This window comes from Anopheles funestus, chromosome 3RL (genome assembly GCF_943734845.2).
Source record: "Anopheles funestus chromosome 3RL, idAnoFuneDA-416_04, whole genome shotgun sequence".
In the NCBI taxonomy this organism is placed as follows: domain Eukaryota; kingdom Metazoa; phylum Arthropoda; class Insecta; order Diptera; family Culicidae; genus Anopheles; species Anopheles funestus.
In genome coordinates, this window is record NC_064599.1 from 70,326,978 (window position 1) to 70,350,609 (window position 23,632).

Sequence of the window (23,632 nt, forward strand, 5' to 3'; positions counted from 1 at the left end):
GGTGGACTCGAACATATATGAGAAGATGCTCAAGACAACGAACGAAAAAAAGGATTCAGTTCGTTCTCTCGTTTCATTCCAGCGGAGCTTTTTAAAGAAACGCCAGAGAAACCAGAGTGATTCCTCTTCCTAACTGTCTGTCGGGGTTTTTTTTGTTCGCCAACACGCAAAAAGGTTTGCGCACGTATTACATATATATAATTTGCATCACGAAAAGAGAGATATGGTCGGCAACCGAAGGAGAGAGAGAAACAGTATTTCCTTTTCTCACCAAGGTATATATACATATGATCAAAGGACGGTGTAGCGAAATACCGCTTTTATAATTTCAAGAATCGTCGAGGTCCTTCTAAAACATAAACACCAAATGTAGAGAAAGAGAGACAGCAAAAAACGTGAGATGGACCACCTTCATTCACAGACCGCCATAAATCTATTTTAACCCCTTTTTTGCACAAAAAAAACACACACACAGACTTTAGTAATGCGTGAGAGAAGAAACCGAATTACCGGTTAAAACCCAAGGTTACTTCAAAAAATTTAGCGCAACACCGTTTGGAGGTCTTTTACATGAGCGATCCGTCGTCCCCGTATGTCTGTCCGAGAGCCTGTCTTCTTTGAAGGTTAACGGCGTCGTCTATTGCTCTCTCGCTGTTAGACTGCGACGTGTAGTGTGATCTCGATCATCGGTCACCATCGGCCCAGGTCTTTCCAAGATGTAATGAGCAGCTTTAGAGGAGGTCTTTTTGGGTCTACTTTTTAGGAGAAGCGATAGAAGGGGTCTCACTACAAGAGTTGATTGATCCATCCGACAAATATCCCAAAACAGGTAGTACGATTTTTGTAGAGAGAAGCAAAAACAAGGGGTATACAACAAGCAGAGATCGGCGATTGGTGATCGTAATAAATCTACATCTACATATTCCACCATCATCCACACAAATGGTCGTCGTCTCCGAGGGGTTACTGCTGCCGGGGTTCGATTAGCAGCGTTAAAATTATAATATTTGTAAATATTGGCCCCCGGGCCAATTCGACACGTTTCCGAAGTGGTTTGCCAATGTCTGTATAAAAAGGGTTGATCGATGCGAACTAAGAACCAACAAAAAAGGGTTATGCGGAAAAGCATTTGCCTATCGTAAAACTCTATATATGACGGCGTATCGTCGATGCTTTTGAGTAGGGGCATGACAGTTTTTAACTCCCCGGAGGTAAAGCAAAGAAGGAGCCTGTTGACGAGATGTATTGATTAGCCCTGGTGACCCTGGTTGTGCGTTAAATCGCAAACCCCATTACGCACACATTAGATTAGCATAGTGTCAAGGGAAATAAACTGTAATACCTCTTAACGGTAGAGAAAAATTCAAATTAGGGCCAAACCGTTACACATGGCGGTTCAATCGAATTGTGCAAGTTTCTTGAAAAAGAAAGCAGACTGAGTTCCAACGTTTAGACCATGGGAAAGCATCAAGACGTGGCGTGTCCGTTTATCGTTTCTTTTTGTTTCGTTTGCAGACTGAAATCATGTTTTCATGTGTAGAAAGCAGCACCGGCAAGGAATCGAGAAAAGCATCCTTTTCCTTCCAGGAAATCTCCCGAGACGTAACCAAAACTAAGGTCGTGTAGAGTATTATGCACACTGCAACCAAAACACGTAACAAGATGAAGATGCCAAAAAAGGTTCAAATTCTCGCTTTGTCCAGCAGCGACATCCCACACACACTTGAGGCAGCACGAAAAGCTGAAATGAATGGGAACCGCTCGAAACTTTGGGAAGGACTGGGTGTCCGATACACAAACGTTCCTAAGAAAATAGATCTTTCAAAAAGATTCTCTTCGAAAAAGATGCAATATTAGGAAAAAAAAAACCATTTACCTAATCGGCAAGATAATTTAGCGTTCGACAAAAGTAGAGAGAAACATTATCGAGAATTACAACAAGTTTTTAAAGGGCTCATTTCATATTTTTTTTCTTTCAATTCTTTTTTCACCTCTGCATGATGGACACTCCGTCAAGGAAAAGGATGGTGAAGAAAAACAACGAAAGCAGTCGAAAAGGAAACCTATGACGGTCAACAGCATTGCTGGGACACTGCCTGAAAAGGGAATTTTCCTACGTTGGGTCTTTATTTGACCAAAAAACCAGGCCAGTAGCCTGGTTGGGAGGGAGGGGAGGACAGCACCAGCAGCATTTTAAAAAAACACCCGCCTTCCTCCAGGGCAGATATGTTTTTAATGCTTGTACAGTCTATTTTAATTATTTATGTGCATATATCAACCGAAATTGAAAACCCTGCCCCTGGGTGGAACGTGTGTCACAACAGACCGGAACCTGCACGTGGAAAGGGTACATGATGTCCAACAACCTGTGCGCCTGCGCGTCCTGAAGTGATGAAAGCGCGCTTCCCGTCGAAAAAGACTCCAAGCGACGAACCCCACTCCTCCAGGTACATGTCTTCGTTTCGCTTTTAAATGTCTGTTTGAGAGAGGCACGTGCTCTTTTCCTGTGTGTTTTATGTTATTTCAAGGCGGACACCACTAGGCGCACCACCGGAGGACACGCGAATGGGGGCCCGCACGTTTTTCCTTACGGGCATTTCTTTTAAGGGGCCTTCTTTTTCTCCGATCGATCGGAAACCGAGACGAAGCATTGTTGTTGTGCCAAATGAATGCATTTAACTAGGAATCGATTGGCACACCAGACATGATGGGGAGGGGGAGTTGCATGGAAAGGGAGAAGGAAACGGAGGGGGAAACCATTTAAAGGGATACTGTGTAATTGTAATTGCTCACAAATGAGAAGCCACTGAAGCCGTCTGTAGAGGAGCGGATAAGAAAATGACCTTCTGTGCGCTTTGGCAATGTGCTTGTTTTGTTGTGTTTTTTTTTTTTTGTTCAAGCCACAGAGACAAAAGGTGCACCAACAATAACATACTCCCTTTCCCTACCTCCCCCTCATTGATCCCCGGATTCGCATACAAATGTGCGTGTTGAAATGCAAGCTGCACAAAATTAGCCCCATTGTGCAATATAAACACCCGGGGCGGTTGGTCATTCGATCCTTGGCAAATGGTGCCAATAAGAGTGAGAAACACAAAAAAGTAATCCGATGGCATGCCAAGGAGCAGCAACCAACAAACAGCAGCTCCCGAACACTGCGCGCGCGCGGCGTCAGAAGACGTCCGTAGTAAAAGGAAAGGAGGCAAGACGACCTCGGCGCACACCATTCGAGACGTGATTTTTTTTAAAAATCGGAAATAATTAAGAAGGATCTCGTTGCACTCGACATACATCCCCTAAGAAAATATGTTTTCATTTGCGTGCGCGTGTTACACACAGCGTAAAGATGCAAACAAAAAATTTCCAACGAAATAGATCCCCTCGCTGTTGCATTCTACAAACAACACCGATTTTCTAAGCACAAGAGAAATTGGCCAGGTGTGATATTTTATAAAAGATTATTTTTTTATATTTAATTCCAATGCATACACAGGCCGAGAGCTTTAAAGAGAAACAAAAAAAACGCCCCATGCGTCAATGTCATGTAAAGTGAGGAGAACGAAAAAAAACACATTTCTCCTGTAATCTATTTGATATTGAAAAACTTCTCAAGAGTGATTTAAACTTCATCTTTCGGATTTTTTTTCTGCACGCCTAAAAGGGATCACTTTCCTTTTTCTTTTTTGATATAAACAAGTAAGGAAAAAAACACATTGGAAAGAAATAATAAAAAGAAAGATCCTTATTATTTTTTTGCCCTTGTGCTTATTTTCTCCATTGTCAGTTTTTTGGTCCTTAAGACATCGTTACAAGGGCAGGATTCAAAATAACGGCCACCAACCAAAATTTTGCCACCGGAGTCAACGATATGTGGCCCGGCGCGGTCGAGAGCGCAACCGAAATTCGGGAGCAATTGCTTTTGATTTGGATTATCATTATCATTCGGGTTGCTGTATTTATGTAGAGAAAATGTGTTTTTTTTGCTGTTTGGTTGCTATTCATTGAAGGGAAAGGACCCCTTAGAGGAAGAACTCTAGAATTAAAGGAGAAGAAAGATTCTTTTTTCGGTTATAGTAGCGAAACGACATAGGACACTAAATGTAACTTTCGAATGGGAGAAAAACGAAGGAAATTCGATAGCTAACACACACCAGGAAGAAATTTGCTAGTGCAAAAAATTCCTCTAGAACAAAAAATTTGACAAATCCTCAGGACAAGGAGACTTGGAAAAGACGTTTTTTTTGCGATCACAGCGTGTGACGAAAGAAATAAAAAGTAGGGGTTTTGTGTCAATAAAATACATTTCTTTTCCACACGGAAAAATGATTGAGTGGCAAATTTCCCCTTTTTTCGTTCGTTTTAATTAATTTTCTCCTTTCTAATGAAGAGTTTGTGTGTTCCATGTTCCTGTTAACATTTTGAAGAAAAAAAAACCGAATCACATTTCTAACGATACGATACACTTCCACACAAGAACCCTTGATTTATTGTCTTTTCCTGCTGTTGGCCAGGATTTATTAATTGAAGAAAACCTACCTATATTATATTCCGGTATCTTTCAAACATTCCCTTACGGGGCAACCATGCACCGTGTCCTGCAGGAATGTTGTACACACATCGAGATCGAGTATTGGTTGACTGGTTGTGTTTAAAAAAAAAGGGTAAGTGGTAAGGAATTTTATTACCCAAAACAAGGATTGCCGTTACACCCGAGTTCGGGATTGCACACAGTAACAAAAGTGGCAGTAATTAATTTATTGATCATGCGGTATCCCACCGACCCAAAGGGATGTTTCGGGTGGTTAGGTAAGAAGGCGAGGTGGTAGTGCCGGAAAAAAAGGGTGATAAATTTCTCCCGGTTTATAGTCGGTGACAGACGGACGCTTCCCTGTACAGAGGAGTGTGACGTTTGCAACCGTTGCTTACAGACGAAAACATACCTTCGTTGTGGCTTTGTAAAGGTCCCGTTTGTTTCCGAGAAGAAAGTGGTTCCTACTTCTTGTGGTCCCTTTTTTTTTATTGAGGACGAGTGAGAGTCCCGGGAAGGTTCAGAAGCTCCGATAAGCGAGAGATAGACATGGGAGGAGGAACGAGTTTTTCCTTCCGCAAACAGTGTGTGTGTGTGTGTGTGTGCGCAAGAAAACAACCCTCTTTCTTCATAGAGACTAAAGAATGTCCCCCCGAAATGAAAATCACGGTGGGAAATTAAACAACAAAAACTGGATCTCTATAAAGATCGGAACCGATAACAGATGGAATATTTGGGGAGTGGAGTGGAAGGAACAAACCGTCGCAGACACAACGCCCGATAGTGTCACAAACCTCGGGAAACCTTTAAAGAACGGTTGCAAAATATATCGAAGACTACAATGTTGCTAGTAACCACCGGGTGACAGTAACTCGAGGCCATCTCATTCATTACTTCAAAAAATGTGGAACTCTCCACCAAGTGATCTTGGAGTGATCTTTACCGGAATATTGCAAAGATACTGACCTCTCTATCGATCTCCTTCTTTAGCAGGGTTTAATCGTGTAATGATACCTTTTGTGCTACACCTCCAGTAAATATTATTCTACAGTATCATTATCATCCAAGAGCGCACAAACGGTAATTGCATGAATTGCAAAAATTGCTAAATTTAGTCAAACGGAACGGGCGGATAACCGGTTGCTGAGTACGTCACGAAGAGTAAGACCAGATCTGCTTCTGGGAAGATTTGTGCCGTAGCGAGAGTTCTGGTTTTCAAGCAGTGGAAAGGAATGCTACAACATTCCCGTCATCGGTTGTGAACAAACTAAAGCAACGACCTGGGAGACGACTTTAGTGGAGGGGACACACACAGCTGAAGATAACAGACAACTGGAGAAGAGTTGCTTCGCATCCTTCTTCCTTCATGCACACAAGCACAAATATTACAATTTTGACACGGACTCCACACAACTCTTGTCTCTTGACTTGCATACACATATATTTGCGGAATGCATACTAAACATGTCGTCGTTTTGGGGGTTGATGAATGTTGATCACCGAGGGTAGAATGACGACGACAACCGGCAGCCGAACGATGTCGCTTGCAAATAATGTCACAGTCAACCATCCCTCTCTCTATACACCTTTTGAAAGAATTATCGCACAACTTACGTGGCAGATGGTGGCAAATTGAAGAAACTGCCGGGGGTCTCATTCGTTTAGTAATCCGATTCTTTGCTCAGCTCGGGGTCTGATATCGTGCCAAGTGTAAACACGAAGTGTAGACACACATTGGGACAGTGGAAGAAAACGATATCCTACATCTTCAACCGATTTCTGATGTTTAACTTCCTCAAATCGATAAGATCTCCCCGTCTCTCGCAGCTTGGGGGAGTTTTTGAGAAGGTTGGGAAACGATTCGTCGAACATTGACTTCGCTCGCTTTATATCTCACTCTGGTGTTTTTAACAATGTTGCCCAACGAATAGTTGGACGACCCCGGAAGAGCTTCAACGAACTAAAAAAAATGAAATACACAACACAGTCGCACACAGGTGACAACGACCAGTGCAGTTGTAAACCATGCAATATCCTTTTCCGTTAAGCAGTCAGTTTATCATAAAATGTTGGATCTCCTTGGTTGGTTCGCGGGAAAGCAAACAGGACCATGGACTGCGCATTCCCATAGGAAGAGAACTGAACATAGACATCGCCCTCCTCGTCGATTATTAATTGGTTGAGATACCAGAAGAAGGCAAAAAAAACCTGGTGCGGGCATTTAAAATAACAGGGAAAAACTGGCACTTCCTAACGTGGAAAATGACCCTCGGGGGCAAGTTCCAACCTACAGGAACTTGCAGCGCAAGTACACCTCCGTTTATGGTGGTGGCCATGTGGATGGGGGACTGTTCTGTCTGACTTTCAAAAGCATTGCGCGGCATGGAATGGCTAAAACAAAAGAGCATGTCCAGTCTTCATATATATATATGCGTGAGTTAAAAATATATTTAAAAAAAAACAACTCCAAGCAAGGAGTCCCTCGTTCCAACTCGCTTCAGACAAGACTTCCGTTTCTCCAGATATTTTAACACACATTAGTCAACCTGTAGAATCAACCTGCTTAATTTTCGACCACCACGTTCGCGCCTCCCGTTTCCAAACAGGGCAAAGGTTTCAATTGGCCGTTGACACTTTTGATGTGGTTGTGCGCGCTAACACAACACACGCAAGGCAGCGACCCACACACACGCTGTCATTAGAAGACCGGAAATTAACATAAATTTCTCCTTCGCCCTTTTTCGGAACTGATCGAGGTGTCGCGATATGCAAGACCCAGTCAATTAAGGACATGTCCGGTTGTGCCAGTATATGCGCGCAACACCTGCAAAGTTACAGCGAAAACCCAACGAGGGCAACACCCGAGTTGAAAGGTCAAAAGCACTCACACACAATTATCCTGATTAAGCCAGGGCTAGGAAGTTGAGTGTGGAACCTGCAACAGGCAGAGTCAAGGCAGGTTGGCTCGGTTTCTGCTTCCCCGGGGGGACAAGACAACCAGCATGTTTGTGTTTCCAGTGTGCACATAACATTCCTTCATTCTTTCACCAGCGACACCGGTGTGTATATTTTTGGTCCCCAGGAAAGATTCCGATGCACGATCGGATAGAGTAAAGTAGGTGTGCGCGAGTAAGCGCAGTGACCGTCATCCTTCGGTGCATATGTATCGGACATTAAAAACGGCGGATGGCAGCTGTTTGATATCGAACGGAAAACTCGCTGCTCGCTACAAAACACCTTTCTTGGTCCGTTTTTTCTTCGCCCAAATAGCCCACCATGTATCGGAATTGAAGGCGCAGGATATTAACCTAAAAGGGAGCAAAAAAAAAAAGAACGAAAAAGGACGGACGAGGCGTAAATTGAACAGGAACACAATAAGGCGCAACAGCAGATGGCGCGCGCGCGCGGCTCTTATTTTTATTTTATCCTATATATCCTGACAGAAAGGAAGTTGTAACTTGTTCTACTCGTTTCGTGTTTGATCGTCTGAATCGCGACGGTTCGAGGAGCTCCCGGCTCTCTGCTGTACGTCCTTTTGTAGTACCTTCCAGTACAAAAGAATTTCCGGAGAGTTGCAACATTTTTCTGCACGAACTCCTCTCGAAGGTCCTGGGTGCAAGTAGCTTTTTTTTTCGTCTCGCAAACACACAATTGTAAGCCATTTAACTCGCGCAAATTTTCCACCATTCTTCTCTTTTTCCAGTGTTCCATCAGGGGGACCTTCTCCAGAAACTCCTGGTACGGTACCACTACGTGAGATTCCGGTTTGCTAGGCTTGAGATTTCGCCTTGCTATCATCAATCCCCCTTTTGCTGTGTTCGATTCGCGAACGTTACATTACCATCTTTCACGGTTTTCAGCAAAACGTTCCTTTTAGTGTGACTGAAGAAGAGGAGCATGGACGCGCACATGGACGGTAGAGACATGCTGTAACCGTGAAGGGACACGACCTCCCGATCGGGGTAAAACACACGGACCAAGGAATCTGGTTCGTTTCCGCTTTACCTTTAAGAGCGAAAGCGGTTGGAAAGAAGCTGTGTACAAGCTGAATGGTGCACGAGTTCGGTCGGGTTTATATGTATAAGGGGGCCCTTTTCTTCAAAGCGATAGCAGTAGAGTCTCTTCGTCGCGAACCCGGCATGAAAAAGAAGTGGCTTCATCCTCTGCGTGAGCCGCCGGGCACCGGCATGTGTTTGTGCGCTCGCGCGCACTGCTCTCTCGCTCGTCTCGCGGATAACCTTGAATTTAAATATCCCCGAAAATGAATGGTACATTCATTTTCGGGGACCGATGAAATAAAGGGAACGACAAACCGAAACCGAGCCAAACAAAAAACACACACATAAAACACACAGGGAAAGAGAGAGATTCCAGCGACGTCTCGCTATCGTCGTGAGGCAAGATTCGATCAAAAGAATATATATTCGCCCTTCCCGCGGGAACCACACACTGTTCCACTCTCGGCGGCATCTTGAGAGGTTACCCAGCAGGGAAGGCAATGCCACCGATTGGCATTGAAATCGAAGAATAATTGTCCTCGCCGAACACCGGGGGCCGCAAATACGGTACGCCAATCGGTGGAAATGGAAAAACGGGCACAAGGGGAGGTTGTTTGTGTGTGCGAGCGCGCGCGCGCTCGAAATGCAATAAAACCAAAAATCCAATCACCTCAAAATAAGTTCCTCTCTGCCATGCCGAAAAGTTCTCCACATTGGGTGTTATTTGTGCGGTTCTACGGTTGCTAAATAAAACAAAATCTTCACAACGATCGAAAGCCGTTGCAAAAGGGAGGAGGGAGAGACAGAGCAATAAACGCGTGTATAGTAAAGGCATTTTATGAAAATGACCTCGAATTAGAGACCTCCACAAATACATATTTCGCATATTCACAACTGACGAAACGCATTCGTAACGGGGCAAAACGCAATCGCACACGGGAGGGATCCTTCGTTTCCTTCAAACCGGATGCGCATCGATTTGACAAATCAATCCAAAAAAACATACCAGAATACGTTCCGTCTAATGCCCCCGGTTTGGTACGACATTCCACATTGCTCGATCTTCATCGGTCGACGAAAAAGCGGAAGGGCAACTTTTATAGCGACCATTAATAACAGGAATGGGAAAAAGGGCAACGGCATCTTACCACGACATTCGCCAAAGAGGGAATGTTTGACAATTAACGAACGCAACACAACACACTGTGGTGGCGCGTTGTCCGTCGAAATTGCTTAATTGTGCGCGAACGCTGAAAACAGGAATCGATGACCGTTTTGCCAGGGAAGGACATATTTTGTGTGTTAGGATCTTGCTTTTCGAAATGTGCTTACCTGTGTTGCAGACGTGTATGAGTGTGTGCGCATGTTCGCGCAGCCTGGAATCATCCGAGCCCCATTTGGAGCGTTCCAGAATGTGGTCTACAAAGTCGTAAGCTGTCACCGCGTTGATGTTCCATTCAAGCTTGCTGATCAACAGCAGCTCCCAGCTCTGGAAAGGATAGAGAAGAAGAGAGATAAGTGTAACAATTAATAAAAGAAGGTTCGTTAAACGACATTAGCGCTAACATACAGTGTGTATAGGTAAAGATAATCGGCCAACTGTTCCACGCCGTAAAAGATAAGCTGATGAGCACGAGTGAAGACATATGGCAGGATATAAAATTCAGCACGCTTACAACCCCATCATAAGTCTAAAGATATACAGAAAGTTCCTTAAATTTATTCAGGAACGTGGCATTCTTAAGCAACACATTGCCACGTGTGCCAACAACTCCCCAAAAACATAAAGGATCCCTAAGAATTTCTCCTCCAGGTACGGCTGGACACACTTTGCATAAATTTCGTGCACGGTCGATCGTGAAACGATGGCCACATGCGAACGCCCCTGGCTAGCGCTAAGCCAGAATATCTCGAAGGATATTCTCCACCGCCGGGGAAAGGATACGGTGTGCTTTAACGGTTGTCGCTTGTACGACTATGTCAGTTGCTGTAATTAATTCAACCTGGCGCACTCTCGCACAACCTTAACGTCTTCGAAGTACACAACCGAAAAGCAATGGAAAAACCGTTAAATTGTATACACGCTACATGAGAGGTAAGACATCTTCCACGTTTTAGGGGTTCTATCGTACGTCCGATAATATTAATGTCCATACACCGTCGATTTCGGACCCAGGATTGTGTCTAGTGATGCATACAATTTCTGATGGGTTTGTTGTCCTATAAAAGCTCCCTCTTCAAAAGATGAAAGACGTTATGTTCGTTCGTCCTCTTGTCTTAAGCGAGGTTATGCTAATGTTTAAACAACCCTACCCAACGTTGATGGGGGTCACACATCTCTCCAAGCGCTTTTGTTCGGTGCGGGTTCTTCCTATCCGGACTGACCGCAGGATTATTATTATTATGGGACGGTATAATAAATCGCAGCTTGCGGTGTCTGACTCGGCGCTATTGCATCTACCATCATAAAACCGGACAAAAACGGATACGCCAATATAAGAATAAAACTGCATCGGGACAACCAACAGACGGAGTGAGATTTTGATTGATGAATATCTGCATGACCCGAACTCGGGGACACTGAATCGTCGTCCCATTTGCGCAATCTCTATTCCCCTTGGTGGTCGCCGATCAAATTGTTCCTTTTCTTGGGTTCTTTTTCCCCCTTTTGCCTGATCACTGCAATCTGTATGCCAACTTAATCATCGCAAAGTCTTACCAAGGATCTTGACATAGTCCGCAAACATGTTTGGGTTTTGGGGTAATCGTACGGTTTGCATCAACAAACGGGGAGAGTTTGGTCAAATCTCTTCATCTGCAGGGTGACAAAACCATACGGCTGCATCTTCCGGTGTGGCAGACATATACAGACGAACAGTATGTGTTCTTTCTTTGGGAATATTCGTTTCACTCCCTTTTCGTTACATGATGTGATTGTTGATGAATGGAATGCTGGAACCGTTTTGGTACGCCTCATTGCGCATTTATGGCGATTCTGGCCTTCTTGTCCTGTTTCTTGACCGATTCCCCCCCTCAAAAATCTCCCAACAAAGGATCAGTCTCATCGTGAGGCTCTTTTCCAAAGGTGGAAGAACTTCGTCCATACGACGCACAACACACACACGCATATGGAGTGTTCCAGGCAGCAGTAAAGCGAGTAATACAACAAACAACAGAGCCCGCACTAAAAATAAAGATCAGAATCATAAAAAGAAAATCTCATAATCGTCCATCCCCGTGCGGCTTTCTGGCCATCCCCTACCCTTCGAGGGGGAGCAGGGAGTCTCTCCCTCTCTCTCGAATTATTCGCAATCAAATCTGAGCGCTCAAATCAACGACGACGCGCCGCCTTGTGCGTCGTCGAATGTTTCCTGGCGATTATTGGGGTTCGGACCAACAACCAAAAAATAAGGATGGGATGGTCGATTTATACCTGTACGTTGTATCCCACCCGTAGAGTGCGCACACGCACAAGAAGGAGCGCCTCCGGAGAAGATCCTTTTACGCCAAGCCCGAAAAGCAAATTTAACCAAATCATCATCGAGAGATCAAACCGAAAGAAGGAAAAAAAATGAATATGATCGTGCGAACGGGCTCCGGTGCCGAACAGCAAGTATACTTTAAGAAACTAAAGTCACCCTTAGAGCGCGCGCGCGCACAGACACGGATTCCGCGATCCACTGTGATGTTAGAGGGAGGGGGTTGCTATTTTAGCCCCTTTTTTGTGTCTTGGACGTGCACAGATATACATATTGAGGGTGCACATAAAAAAAACACAGCCTTACAAAGCTTCGACCAATTTACCTTTCTCGCTTATTCATTCGATCATTTGATATTTGTCCCGGTCACAAACGGAAGGCGGCGTCCGTTCATCGTGCGTGATTTGTTCAAAGATCGTGTGCTGGACTCTTCGCATTTTTATCATTCTTATTGATGTTTGGTGTATCCTTCAGGGAAGGCGCTAAAAAGGGAATGCCGAAACACAGGAGGTGGTGCGCGCTTTGTTGCCGAAGACACACTACCATTCCATTCTAACTCATATAATGAATAAAAAATGGTCCTGTATGAACGACGCACCAAGTAGAGAGCAAAAAAAACGAAATACAAGGTAGCACCTTTTCTTAAAGCTCTTCAAAAGGAAGCCACGGGATGAAGGGTGGGGGTTTTTTTTCGATACGGTTAAAATTCGATTTTGACCCACCACTGCCACTCGTTACCACCACCTACACCTTCGCAACACAGACCGTGCGTTTTGGGCGCCGCTTCGGTATGAAATAGGAAGCATAAGGGCATAAGGTTGCGATTGCCAGCACTAAAAAAGGACTGCAGCGCCGTTGGTCTTTGGTGTGATATAACAAGAGACAGAGCGCGTTCTTCTCCGCTAACTGGGGATATAAAAATAAAGGCAACAAAAAATCACATGCACTCACACTAAACCAAAACCGTTCGTTTGCTGTTTCGATTTGATTGATGATCTGGAAAAGATAACAGGGCACCAACTAACCGGCAAAAAAAAACCAATCACCAATAACCGGCAGCAAAATCCAGCACGTCGAATCTGGTGTGAGAAGAAGAACTCGCTGCTGCCAAACGAGAGATACACTAACCTCCTCGTGGTCCCTTTGATCATTCCCATATTAAACGCCCGAAAAGGAGCAACTGCATATGTGTGTGTGTGTGCTGGACACAAGAAGATTCCTTAGCCATATATATATATAAAACGTCTTTGATCACCTTCTTTTTTGCTCCTTTTTCCCCCTGGGGGGAGAGTTGAAGAAGGTGACCACCAGCAAGAGGCCACAACAGCAGGACACGACTAACACACGATCTCCAAAAAATCTTTTACCTCCATAACGCGCGCGCACACAACACACGCAGGTTAGGGTGATGGGGGGTAGGGGAGCTCGATAAAATCTCTCACAGCAACAACAACTCTAACGGGCGCTCGCGCACACAGGACCAATTCTTGTTCACACAGAACAAGGAATGAGAAATAACAACAACAAAAACCGCCAAAAAAAAGTGAGAACAGCATTCCATTCTCGGTGGAGGAGGATACGACGATGTTGGGTATGCGAAAGCGCAAAAGAAGGGACACGACCGATGGATGGATCGCGTTCTCTCCTCCACTTCCACATGTTGTCCTTCCGTTCGATAAGAAACAGAATGGTCGTTAGAGCAGAAGAACCTCTTCTAGAGGCTTTTATAGAGGGAGCGTGCTCTTAAACAAAAATTAAGCAAACGCAACGAAAGATCGATCGCACTGCACGAAAGAAGTAAACCTGTGCACCTTTCCCCCAACATGAAGGTGTCCAGGGAAGGACTCACACACCCCACAGATCTTCCTACCAAAAAGGAGTTCCTACCGCCGTATTGGTTTTCCCGGCGATCTGTAGACTTCGTGGAAATCGTTTAAAAGGAGCTATTTCGCACGATACAATGTACACCTCAACCCCTTTACTTTCATCCTGCCGAGAAAGGGTGGCGTTTGGGGGTGGTCGCCAACAAAATATAATACCGTGGGCGAAAAGAAATGGACCCCTCAAAAAAAAATCTAAATGCAGGGCCGGTTCTCCTTCGGTGTGCGTTTTTATTCAATGGACGCGGCACCGGCACGGTCGATTCGCATATAAACTATAAAAAGCCATCGGATTCTTCTCCATCATGTGCGCGTCCTTCTTCTCATCTTTTCTGCCGAGACCACCAATTCAGCGAGTTTTCATACCGACCTGTGCGGATCTTCTCTGGTTTACGCTTTGGACTCTTTCTCTTCATTCAACATTCCTCGGAGGCTTTCTTCCCGGTTGTTTCGCATCTTTGTGTGATCGCGTTTGCACTTTCGTCCCGATGTACAATGAATCTGTTCCCAGGAGTTGCCAGTGATCCTGCGAGCCTGACCCGGCCGCCAAGGGACACAGCAACTCCGCGTACGAGGTGAAAAGGGAAATACAATCGCAGCCGCACAAATACAGACGCGCAGATTCGAACGAAGAAAACAAAAAAAAAGCACACACATGACCAAGGGCTAGTAGTCAGCAATAAAGGCACAGCACCGGTCCCCATTTAAAGAGCAAGAACTTCTAACTGGAAAGCGAGATCTCTTCGCCGTCTCCGGGGGTTTGAAGTGGGTTTCGCCTTCTTCGGCATACCAAAAACCAGCCAAATACCGAAACACGACGACGATGACGATCAGCGGCAAAGTGCAGAGATAACGAGCATGCAAGAGACTAGCTAACAATACAAAGACAACAAGACGAGAAGCGGCTTAAGCCACGCATAAGAAGAAGCGGGCTTCAGGCACACAAGAGGACCAACGCCAAAAAGAACGCAAATGTACACACAGAAGGAGAGAAAGGATAAAAAGGCATCCGAAAAAAAAGAACCCATCGATGATGTGCCACAAGTGGCTGAAAAAGATGAAGCGAGACAACGCACGCTAAAAAGGCACGCCGCCGCCATCGAAGGAAGCCCGTTAAAGTATGCGAAAACCGAAAACATAACCATCAAGAAAACACGTATCTGGTGTGTTTTTGGGGGGTTTTTTTAAAGGCCAAAACTCAGCTAAACGAGCACAACATAACTTCGCGTGGACGAGAGGCTGGAGAGCACGGCAGCAGAGGGCCAGAGACACGACCGACCGCGCGACGACCGGGACAGAGAAGAGGGTTTCTTCTATAGGTGGGTGAAGGACAAAGGCAGAAGCAAATAAAAATACTAATAAAAGAAGAATAGATCTCGAAAGGAAGGCAGAGTGATAGAGAGACAGCGAGTGTATAGCGACAGAAGAAACAAAAAAAAAACACATAAAAACAACAACCGCGAAAAGGAAACACGCACAAGAAGCATACACCGATTGAATAACGTGTGAAAATGTTGTAAACTCATTTTTCAGGATCTGCTGCAGGGATCGCGACGGTGACCCAGGGACCCGGCCGCACAGCACACCACGGAGTTAGAGGACAAGGTTGAATATCGAAAAGATCCGCGCGCCGAAACTTCTGGGGATGATGTATGAACCGAGGCGCAGGTAATGGTGGCGATTGTTGTCCACGGGGTCTCCTTTCGGAGAGCCTTTCGGATGCGCCAGCCTTACACCCGGGGCACGATCACCTACTTCGGGTTCTCTCGCCGGCCCCGGTTCACCCCTCTCCAAGCTTTGTGCGTTTTGCTTACTGGTTTCCTCTTCTTCCACTGCTGAGGATACCAATTCATTCTGGATTTCTTCACGGTGGTGGGCTGTGCGCGGTTTTTTTATAGTCCTCCACCATCGTCCGTGTGTTCTGTGTTTCTGGGAAACAGACGAAAGGAATTTCTCGTGGCTCGGTATCGCTGATACCCGAGACTCCGCGCCAACTACCGCAACGTTATGCGCCATCTCGCCAACCACAAGACTCTGGTGCGCCGACATACATGCCAGCATGCCCGCGCAAAGTAAGCTTCCCTTTTTTTTTTGCTGTATTCTCCATTGGTGTGTTTGAGTACGCGCGCACTTTCGCATATGTCCTCTTCGCATATGAGAGACAGACGGGTAAACACATGAGCACGGGGTAGTCGCACCGGGAGTGGAGCAGCAGGCGAGGTTTAGGGCAGTTATCTCATTCTCTTTGCCACTCTCTAACGTTCTGCCACCAAAAAGGTCCCCAAGGGGTTGACATGGCACAATTGGCATTCTTATTGGCCGCTCTCCCTTTCTGTTGTCCGGACATTTTGGAGGATTTCTTCCTTGGAGAGTGCGTGCGTGTCGTCTGGTGAAGTTATAAACCGTCACTCTATGGAGCTTGGAGTGAAGGGTACACTGAACGGAGGTGGAGTGGTGCGTATTTTTGCGCGCTTTTGGACCGAGGTTTTAAATACTCCTCTCGGAACTGTACGAACCTGAGAGCCGGGGCATCAAGTACCGTACACTCTTGCTGCTGCACGTTCCATCCTATGGGGGAGCTGGTGTGAGCGACATTGGAATTCGACAGTGAGAAAAGAACTGCACTTGCCCCGGTGTCCCTGTGTCCCGTGTCACCACATTAGAGAGTATGGAGGGAGGGGGGGGGGGGGGGATCGAGTTTTATGATCGAGATTCCTCCATTTCCTTAACCACATACACAGACACATATGCTCGTCAACTGCCGTCGTCGGTGGTTGTCGATGTTGTGTCCTCGGGGAAGAACACCGAACAAACCTATCTGAGAAAGTGCACAGCGACAAAACTTCCATACGATTTCTCGACGACCGTACGAACGCCGAGACTCAAAGATTGGAGGGTGGTGCAAGATTTGCTGCGGAAAGTTGTCTCGAAACATGAAGCAATAAATGTGAACTAAGAAAGAACGCGAAGGAAGGTGCAGGCAAGCAAAAGTGCACAAATTATGCGCCGGTGGTCCTATCCGATGCAAACCGCAGAAGAAATGCGCGCGAACCACCGGGTATTCGGTCCAATTGGATCCCGTGGATCATGCTCACGCACACTACATAGAGTGTATGCTTTGGCTTTTTTGCGATAGAATACCACTACGACCTGCACACATAATATTATTTGCCTCATCTGGATCGCAGGAATGATGAATCCTCCATCTCTCTGCTGCCTTATTTTTTTCTGCTATGGATTCTTTTAACTTCCTTTTTATCATCATATCATGGTGCCGAAAAGACCTCCTTCGAAGATAAAACAGGAAACACGCAGACTGATTCTGATGTCGTCGTCCCCGCCGAAACTTATCGCTAAACATAGCTGAGGCCTTAACACGTAAAGGACAGAGATTGAGATTTCCTTTACACACCTCGAGTGTGGCTCGAGTTGCTGTGTGATCTGTTCTTATCCTGTTCGCGGATATGAACGACTCTCGGAGGAGGTGGTTGTAGCGAGATTCGAGATAAAGATTAGAATCATAGCCATCTAGTTGTTGCGGTGGGCTCTAAGCCGTATCTTCCTGCACACCCTCGAGAGTAGATCATTTCGAATCAGGTTTTTGGCAGTTTCTTGTGTTAGCCTTCTGCTCTTTACCATGTATAAAAGCATCTTTATCCGTTGAATAGCAAGCTCTTTCTGTTTCTCTTTCGGTGTGCTGTTCTGTTACCTAAAACGATAGACAAAACTGGACACACAAACTCCCTCTTCGCTTATTTCTCCCCTGTAACTCTCTCCCCAATTAGTAGATACAGCCAACTAAATATTTGAACAAGGCTCTTATGAGATGGGATATGAAAAGATCAATGAAGCTTCTTCTTTCCTCAGCACTCCTCCCATGCTACTTCGAACATCCATCGAACCATGGAACCTCCTTCCTAGCGGCACCCATCATGTGCTCCACAGAAAACCCAAGCGCAAAATATCCCGCGCGCGCGCACACGCTCAACTGCCTGTTGAAGCGCGCCAGATTTTACGCTTCCTTCTCTCTTTGCGCTTTGGACCAAGTGAAGAGTTTTTGGGGCCGCTGGAATATTTCATTGAGAAAAAAAGCGACCCAAGCGCCTGTGAGCGGAGGCTTATTGGCGCGCAAACAAACGCAAACGCACGCACGCACACACAGCTGTATACGATAACATGATGTTGTTGGGGTCGTGCACATACATAGTGCCCTCGTTACGATGCCGGCCGGCCGGTTCTTTTTTGCAGCGTGGTACCATAACATCGTCCACGTCCAGTATCTATGGCTGAGGGATCAGAGAAACAGAGTGTACTAACCCAGAGACGAACACGTTCCCACTTCGTCCCTTCGAAATCCCTCCCGTACGATTTAACAGCAGAAACGAAGGAAGGCTAACCAACTTACACGCCACATAATAAATGTAAATCATTTTTTCACAAACATATATCTCCAACCAGCCACCTCCAATCCTCCGCACCAAAGATCTCAGCGACGGCTTCCAACTCCTGAGACTTCGTCCGAAACCATATAGGAGGTTCGGTTCAGTAAACACGACAGTAAAAAAAATGGTTGGCGCTTCTGCCTTCTCTTGCCGCTTTTCTCCATCCGAGAAGAAGGCGTCGTATTCGACCGTCCCTAAAAGACCTTCCTGCCATTAGGATGGGGACTACAGCAACAACCTCTCTCGTCTAAAAGATGAAGATGAATATACCCAATATGCTCCTGCGCGTTCTTTTTCCCGTGTGTGTCCGGTGGACAGCTCTCCACAAAGCATTGTCGGAGTTCTTTCCGTTCTCAACCGAATGTCCACACCATCATTTCATATCCAATGATTTCTGATTGCAAATAACGAAGAAACGGAGAATTGCAATCCAGCGCAGCAGCATGTCCTACCCGCGCGCGCTGGCTTCTTCTGGCACCGATTGTGGCACCTTCCTTGTGCGCTTTGACACCACATACGGGTGGGCACAGTGTGTCCTCCCTCGCACACTCAAAAGGCTTTGCGGGTGATGATGTGTGTCCATAGTGAAGAAAATTTTGCGCTTAATTGGGTTTGATTGATATCGTATTACGGTGGCGGTCCGGCATACTACACCGCAGCACAGGGATCCTTCACGGTCCCGGGTTAGATGGTAGTGGGGAAGTTGTGTGTCCGACCCCTTGGTCGTTCATTCAACCATTCCAGAAATCGCAAACGCGTTTTGTTGGTCTCGCGCGCGCATTCGGTTCGCGCTTTGCAACCAAAAATATTCACTTATTTTTGGGACTAAATCGGGATCAACACACGACACACGATGCCGCCGCCGTGTGCTCAAATTGGGCACAAAAGCCGAAACACCACGGGGGCGCTAAAACGTACAGACAGGAGGAAGAAAAAATACACGTCCGTTTGGGCGTGATGGATTAGCGTCATACAGACATACCACATCCGGAGTGAGCGGATATGTTCCACCTCCCTTGTCTTTTGTAGATTTTTTTTTTCGGCAATGGCAATGTCACCGATGCGTGATCCTTGGACGTATTGCTGCTGGCGAATGTATACTGCGTGTGTATGTCAGGATTTGTTTAATTAAGCCCATTTGTGGTATATGGAGGCTATGTCCCTACTACTCGTGGCACTAGGGAGGATGTGTCATACAATCGTTCGTTCGGTTTATTTGCGCATTTGTTCGTCCGGCTTGCAAATTGTATTTCTTCGCTCATTTCCCGCAGCAAACCGGCGTTGTTGCGCGATGCTTGCGCCTGTATACGCGTTTGAGCACATTTCTTCTGTCGACATCTTTACCGTATTTGACTACATGCATGGAAACTCTGGCCGTTTCTTCCCGTGGGAAGCGTGGGAAACGTCCGTCTGTGTGTTAACCGCGAACAAAAAGTGATGATCCATTTTTCACCATCTTTTTGCACCCCAAAAACAAAAGGAAGAAAAAAAAGAGCTGATGGTGCACACAGCTCAACTGCTGCTGCTGCTACTACTACTTAGCTCTCTCCCTCTGTGGGGCTGCTGCTGTTCCGGCGAGCTGGCTCCCCTAAAAATCTCGAAGTGAAAAATAAAAAACACTCTTCCCACAGGAAAGCGGCCATGGAATCGGATGGTCTTTCTGTGGTTTGTTCTCTTCTCAACCGTTTCTAGTGCGAATTTGATGCGCACAGTCTGTGTTTGCAGAATTTTATGCGCGCTTGCGTCAATGGGAGTGAGTTGGAGCATCCTCTCTCACCTCGCCGCCAACGCTTTTCCTACTCCATCCAAATGAGTTCTATATGGGGCTGTGTGTGCATGGTTCTCTTTGGGCTGTTATTATTATTTATGTTTGAAAGACTTCAAAATTCACCAATATCTCCTAGTAAACGCGCGCATCCATCTTCATCCCTTTTTATTGCTACACCCTCACAACATGGGTGGAGTGGTTTTCCGCATGAGCATTAAGTTGCGCTGATTCAACCCCCTGTATGGTTGCCACCGACAGCGACGACCGGGTTTGCCTTTTAAATGGCGCTTCTTCTTGTAACTTCTTGTACACCTCCGGAAGGCGATTTTTAAATGCCCACCCCACCATTCGGGTGTTGCGAATTAAGCACCGTTCCATCTGTAGGTGTGCGTGTCCGGCGCTCTACCACACAACACTCGAGAATGGTTCGAGGTTGGAGGCGGCAGTAGAGTGTGGTGTGCCAGCGGTATAGTATTTAATTCCGGTCAAGCACCGGTCACTATTAGGCGCTGGCGATAATTATATTCCGGTGTTGGTCCGCTTTCCACAGTACAGTATTGTTGCCGGAACAAACCCATCGTTGATAGGGCTAAGGAGAGGAGAAATTAAACCTTAAGTTTGCCTGGAGCGCGTCGTATTTCCGCAATCTTGCGTGCGGTGACTACTCTCTCTATCCGCTCCGTAATACATAGTCGGTTAGGCAGGAGAATTGAAGAAGTAAGAGGTAGTTGATTTTTCACATTTTGCACCCCTGACCCACACCGTATTCTACCCATCATGACGGTAGCTGACACCTAAAACCCTGTGGCATACCCAAAGCACCTAGAGTATGTGTCCCCCACCATGATCTATCATACGGATACATCGTTTTTTATCGTTCACGGTTCGCCGGCTTTGCCCGGTTCTTCTTGAACGATCGTTGAAGACGATCACTTCCTATCTTCTCTCTTTTTTTGTTTTTACGATCAACCCCTCCGTGTGTAGTCAGGTGTGCGCGTATCAACAACGGTGGTCTCTTTAAACGTAACTGCGATATGGAAGGCAAACCCCTAATTGCACCGGTAATTGTTTTTGACCACAAATATCGCCACATTCTTCAAAACGATGACACATCAGCAATTTCAAATACATGTCTGAGACATTTAATGCATGGCAAACCACCCTCTCAAAAAAGGTACATACCAGGGATGACTTCCTTAGAAGACATCGTCCGTGATCAACTTCTGCCCAGACTATGCGCTGTCCAATTTAGGGGAGGATAAAACTGGGTGTCTGAATAATGCTATTTTTTCTCTTCATCCCTCTCTTCTCCTAACTCGCTCCAATTTTCTTCGCAACCTCTTCACCCCCGCACAACTCGACACATTCTCTTTCTCTCGGGCATCATCATCCATTCGTGATATCTTTTTTCGCTTAATGGATTGTTTCTGTTTTTGCGTGTGTAGGGGTCTGTATTACACCACCCCCTCCACCCTTTTCCTCCTGCCGCACCTCTTCTCGCTCAGACCACCACAACCCGGACCAGGAAAGGATGCCAGAAGGTTGAATTATCACGCAATTTATTTTCGCATGATCTCGCCTCTCGCCGCCTACCACCCTTCTTCCGATTATCCCCCCGCTCCCTTCGCCTACGTCTATATTTTGCAAAACTCGGAGGTGAGTGGCAAATCTCTTTAAATAAAAAGAAACAATTTCAACTTGTTGGCAGAAAAAAAGGAAAAGAAAATAAATCTAAAACGAAACAAATGCACAAACGATTGTGGTTTTGATCGATTTTCAAATTTCGCGATCGTGTGAAACATATGGTAAGAGCATTTTAGGTGGGGCTGGTCGGGGGATTGGTCGATGAGGGTGAGATAATTTGTAGCTTCCAGCTAATACATAGGAGCAAAAACCTTGTGCAAAAAATAGCCGAACACACCCGCATCTCACCCACCTCCATTTCATTGCTAGACAAACACTCGCATTGGTGCTATTTTCAATTTGAATTCTTTAAATCCCCAAACCCATACACTCGCGCATTTGGTTCTATTTTGGCAAATTTTTTGGCAATTTTTTTGTTGTTGTTACGAGTTCTTGCTACCACACACGCGTAAAGCATTTAGAGGGGGGGGTCCTGTCTTTCGTGAAGTTTGATTTAAAGAGCACAACCTTATGAAGCACATGAATAGTCAATAAACCATGGGGAATTCAGTTGCGGTCTCTATTATCCATGGCGTTGCGATGTTCTAAGGTTGGAAAAGAGGACATGTGGTACGAAACTAACAAAACTACACGCATGAAAAAAAATACGCATGTAGCTATGTACATAGAATGTGTCTCCGTTTCTTCACACTCCTTTTCCCTCTTCGCAAAGAGACCCATTCGTACGCATACAGTCGCGATTTTTTGGTCAAGTCGGCTAAATGCGAGAGAATGTACGTCATACCTTCTGCAAGAAAAAAGGGTGGTGAGGAGGATACATGGACACACACGCATACATCGGAGCCAATGTTATGTCTTACCTCACCCCTTCTAAAAAAAAAGGGGGGGTTAGTTTTTCGCGAGATCGCGCACACCCCTCTGACGGGGAGGGTGGTGCGACATCTTTTCCAATACATATACACATATTTCCTAAGTGAGAGAAAAAGTGGCAAACTCGCGCACACACACACACTTACCCTTATCTGATCCGGCGAAACCGCATGGTCTGTGTAGGCACTGAGCACGTCCACTGTTAATGGCTGACATTGGCGAATTTTCGACGCCAGCAGCAGGGCGCAACATCCGAGCAGCTGCAGGTGGTGGCGATTGATCGCCAGGGCGCACAGGAAGCGGTCGAAGAAATTCACGGCCAGTGGAAACGTTTGCTCCTCGCATTTTTGCTCTTCGCAAACCTGATGACGATCGGTTGGTTCGGTTTGCAAATAGCCGCCCGACGAACAATGATGATGGTTTGAAGAAGATCCCCCAAAAAATGGGTAAACGAGAGCGAGAAAGATAGAGGAAGGAGAAGAAAAAAAAAACATTAGCAAGGTTATTAGAAGAACAGCAGTAAGGGGGTAGTAGATTGGGCCCCCAAGATCATGACGAGATGGTGATCAACCACCACAGAGTGTGAGAGAGATCGCGCGCCCGCGAGAGGGAATTTGTGCGTACATATGTATGGGAGAGGAGAACTAGTTTGCCAAAAAACTGCGCGGTTTTTCGCACGAGCTATTACGTTCCTCCAGCGGTGCGGACAAAAGTCAATGCTCCCGATTCGCGATCGTGGGATGTAGAAGTAGGGGTTGGGGATGAAAAACGGGGAGGTTGTTTAAAAAACTACCGGCACTTGATGGTTTCTTGAGCTTTGTTGAGTTTTTTTGGTCCGGCCTAACCAAACTAAAAACGCTAATGCTCCAATAAGCACGACTTCTTGAGGTAGTGGAGAGGTGAGTTACAAAAGAGGAATGGTTAATAGTTAACGCAACTAAAAAACATATTTAACTCATTTTTTGAGCGTCTTCTTTTCTACTTGTCTTATACCAGAGCTGCTTGCAGCCAAAAACCAGCCAG

At 45.9% G+C, this 23,632-nt stretch overlaps 1 protein-coding gene across 3 annotated transcripts in view; it reads right to left on the reverse strand.

Moving 5' to 3' along the window:
• The window catches only part of LOC125769815 (G1/S-specific cyclin-D2), a 127,994-nt gene that overhangs the window by 11,534 nt on the left and 92,828 nt on the right, over positions 1 to 23,632 (reverse strand). For all 3 annotated transcript variants that reach the window (XM_049438693.1, XM_049438691.1, XM_049438692.1), the window contains exons 3-4: positions 22,756 to 22,971; positions 9,859 to 10,015 (exon numbers count right to left, since the gene is read on the reverse strand). In XM_049438693.1, the coding sequence (XP_049294650.1) occupies positions 9,859 to 10,015; positions 22,756 to 22,971 (373 nt within the window). The remainder of the gene's footprint in view (positions 1 to 9,858; positions 10,016 to 22,755; positions 22,972 to 23,632) is intronic.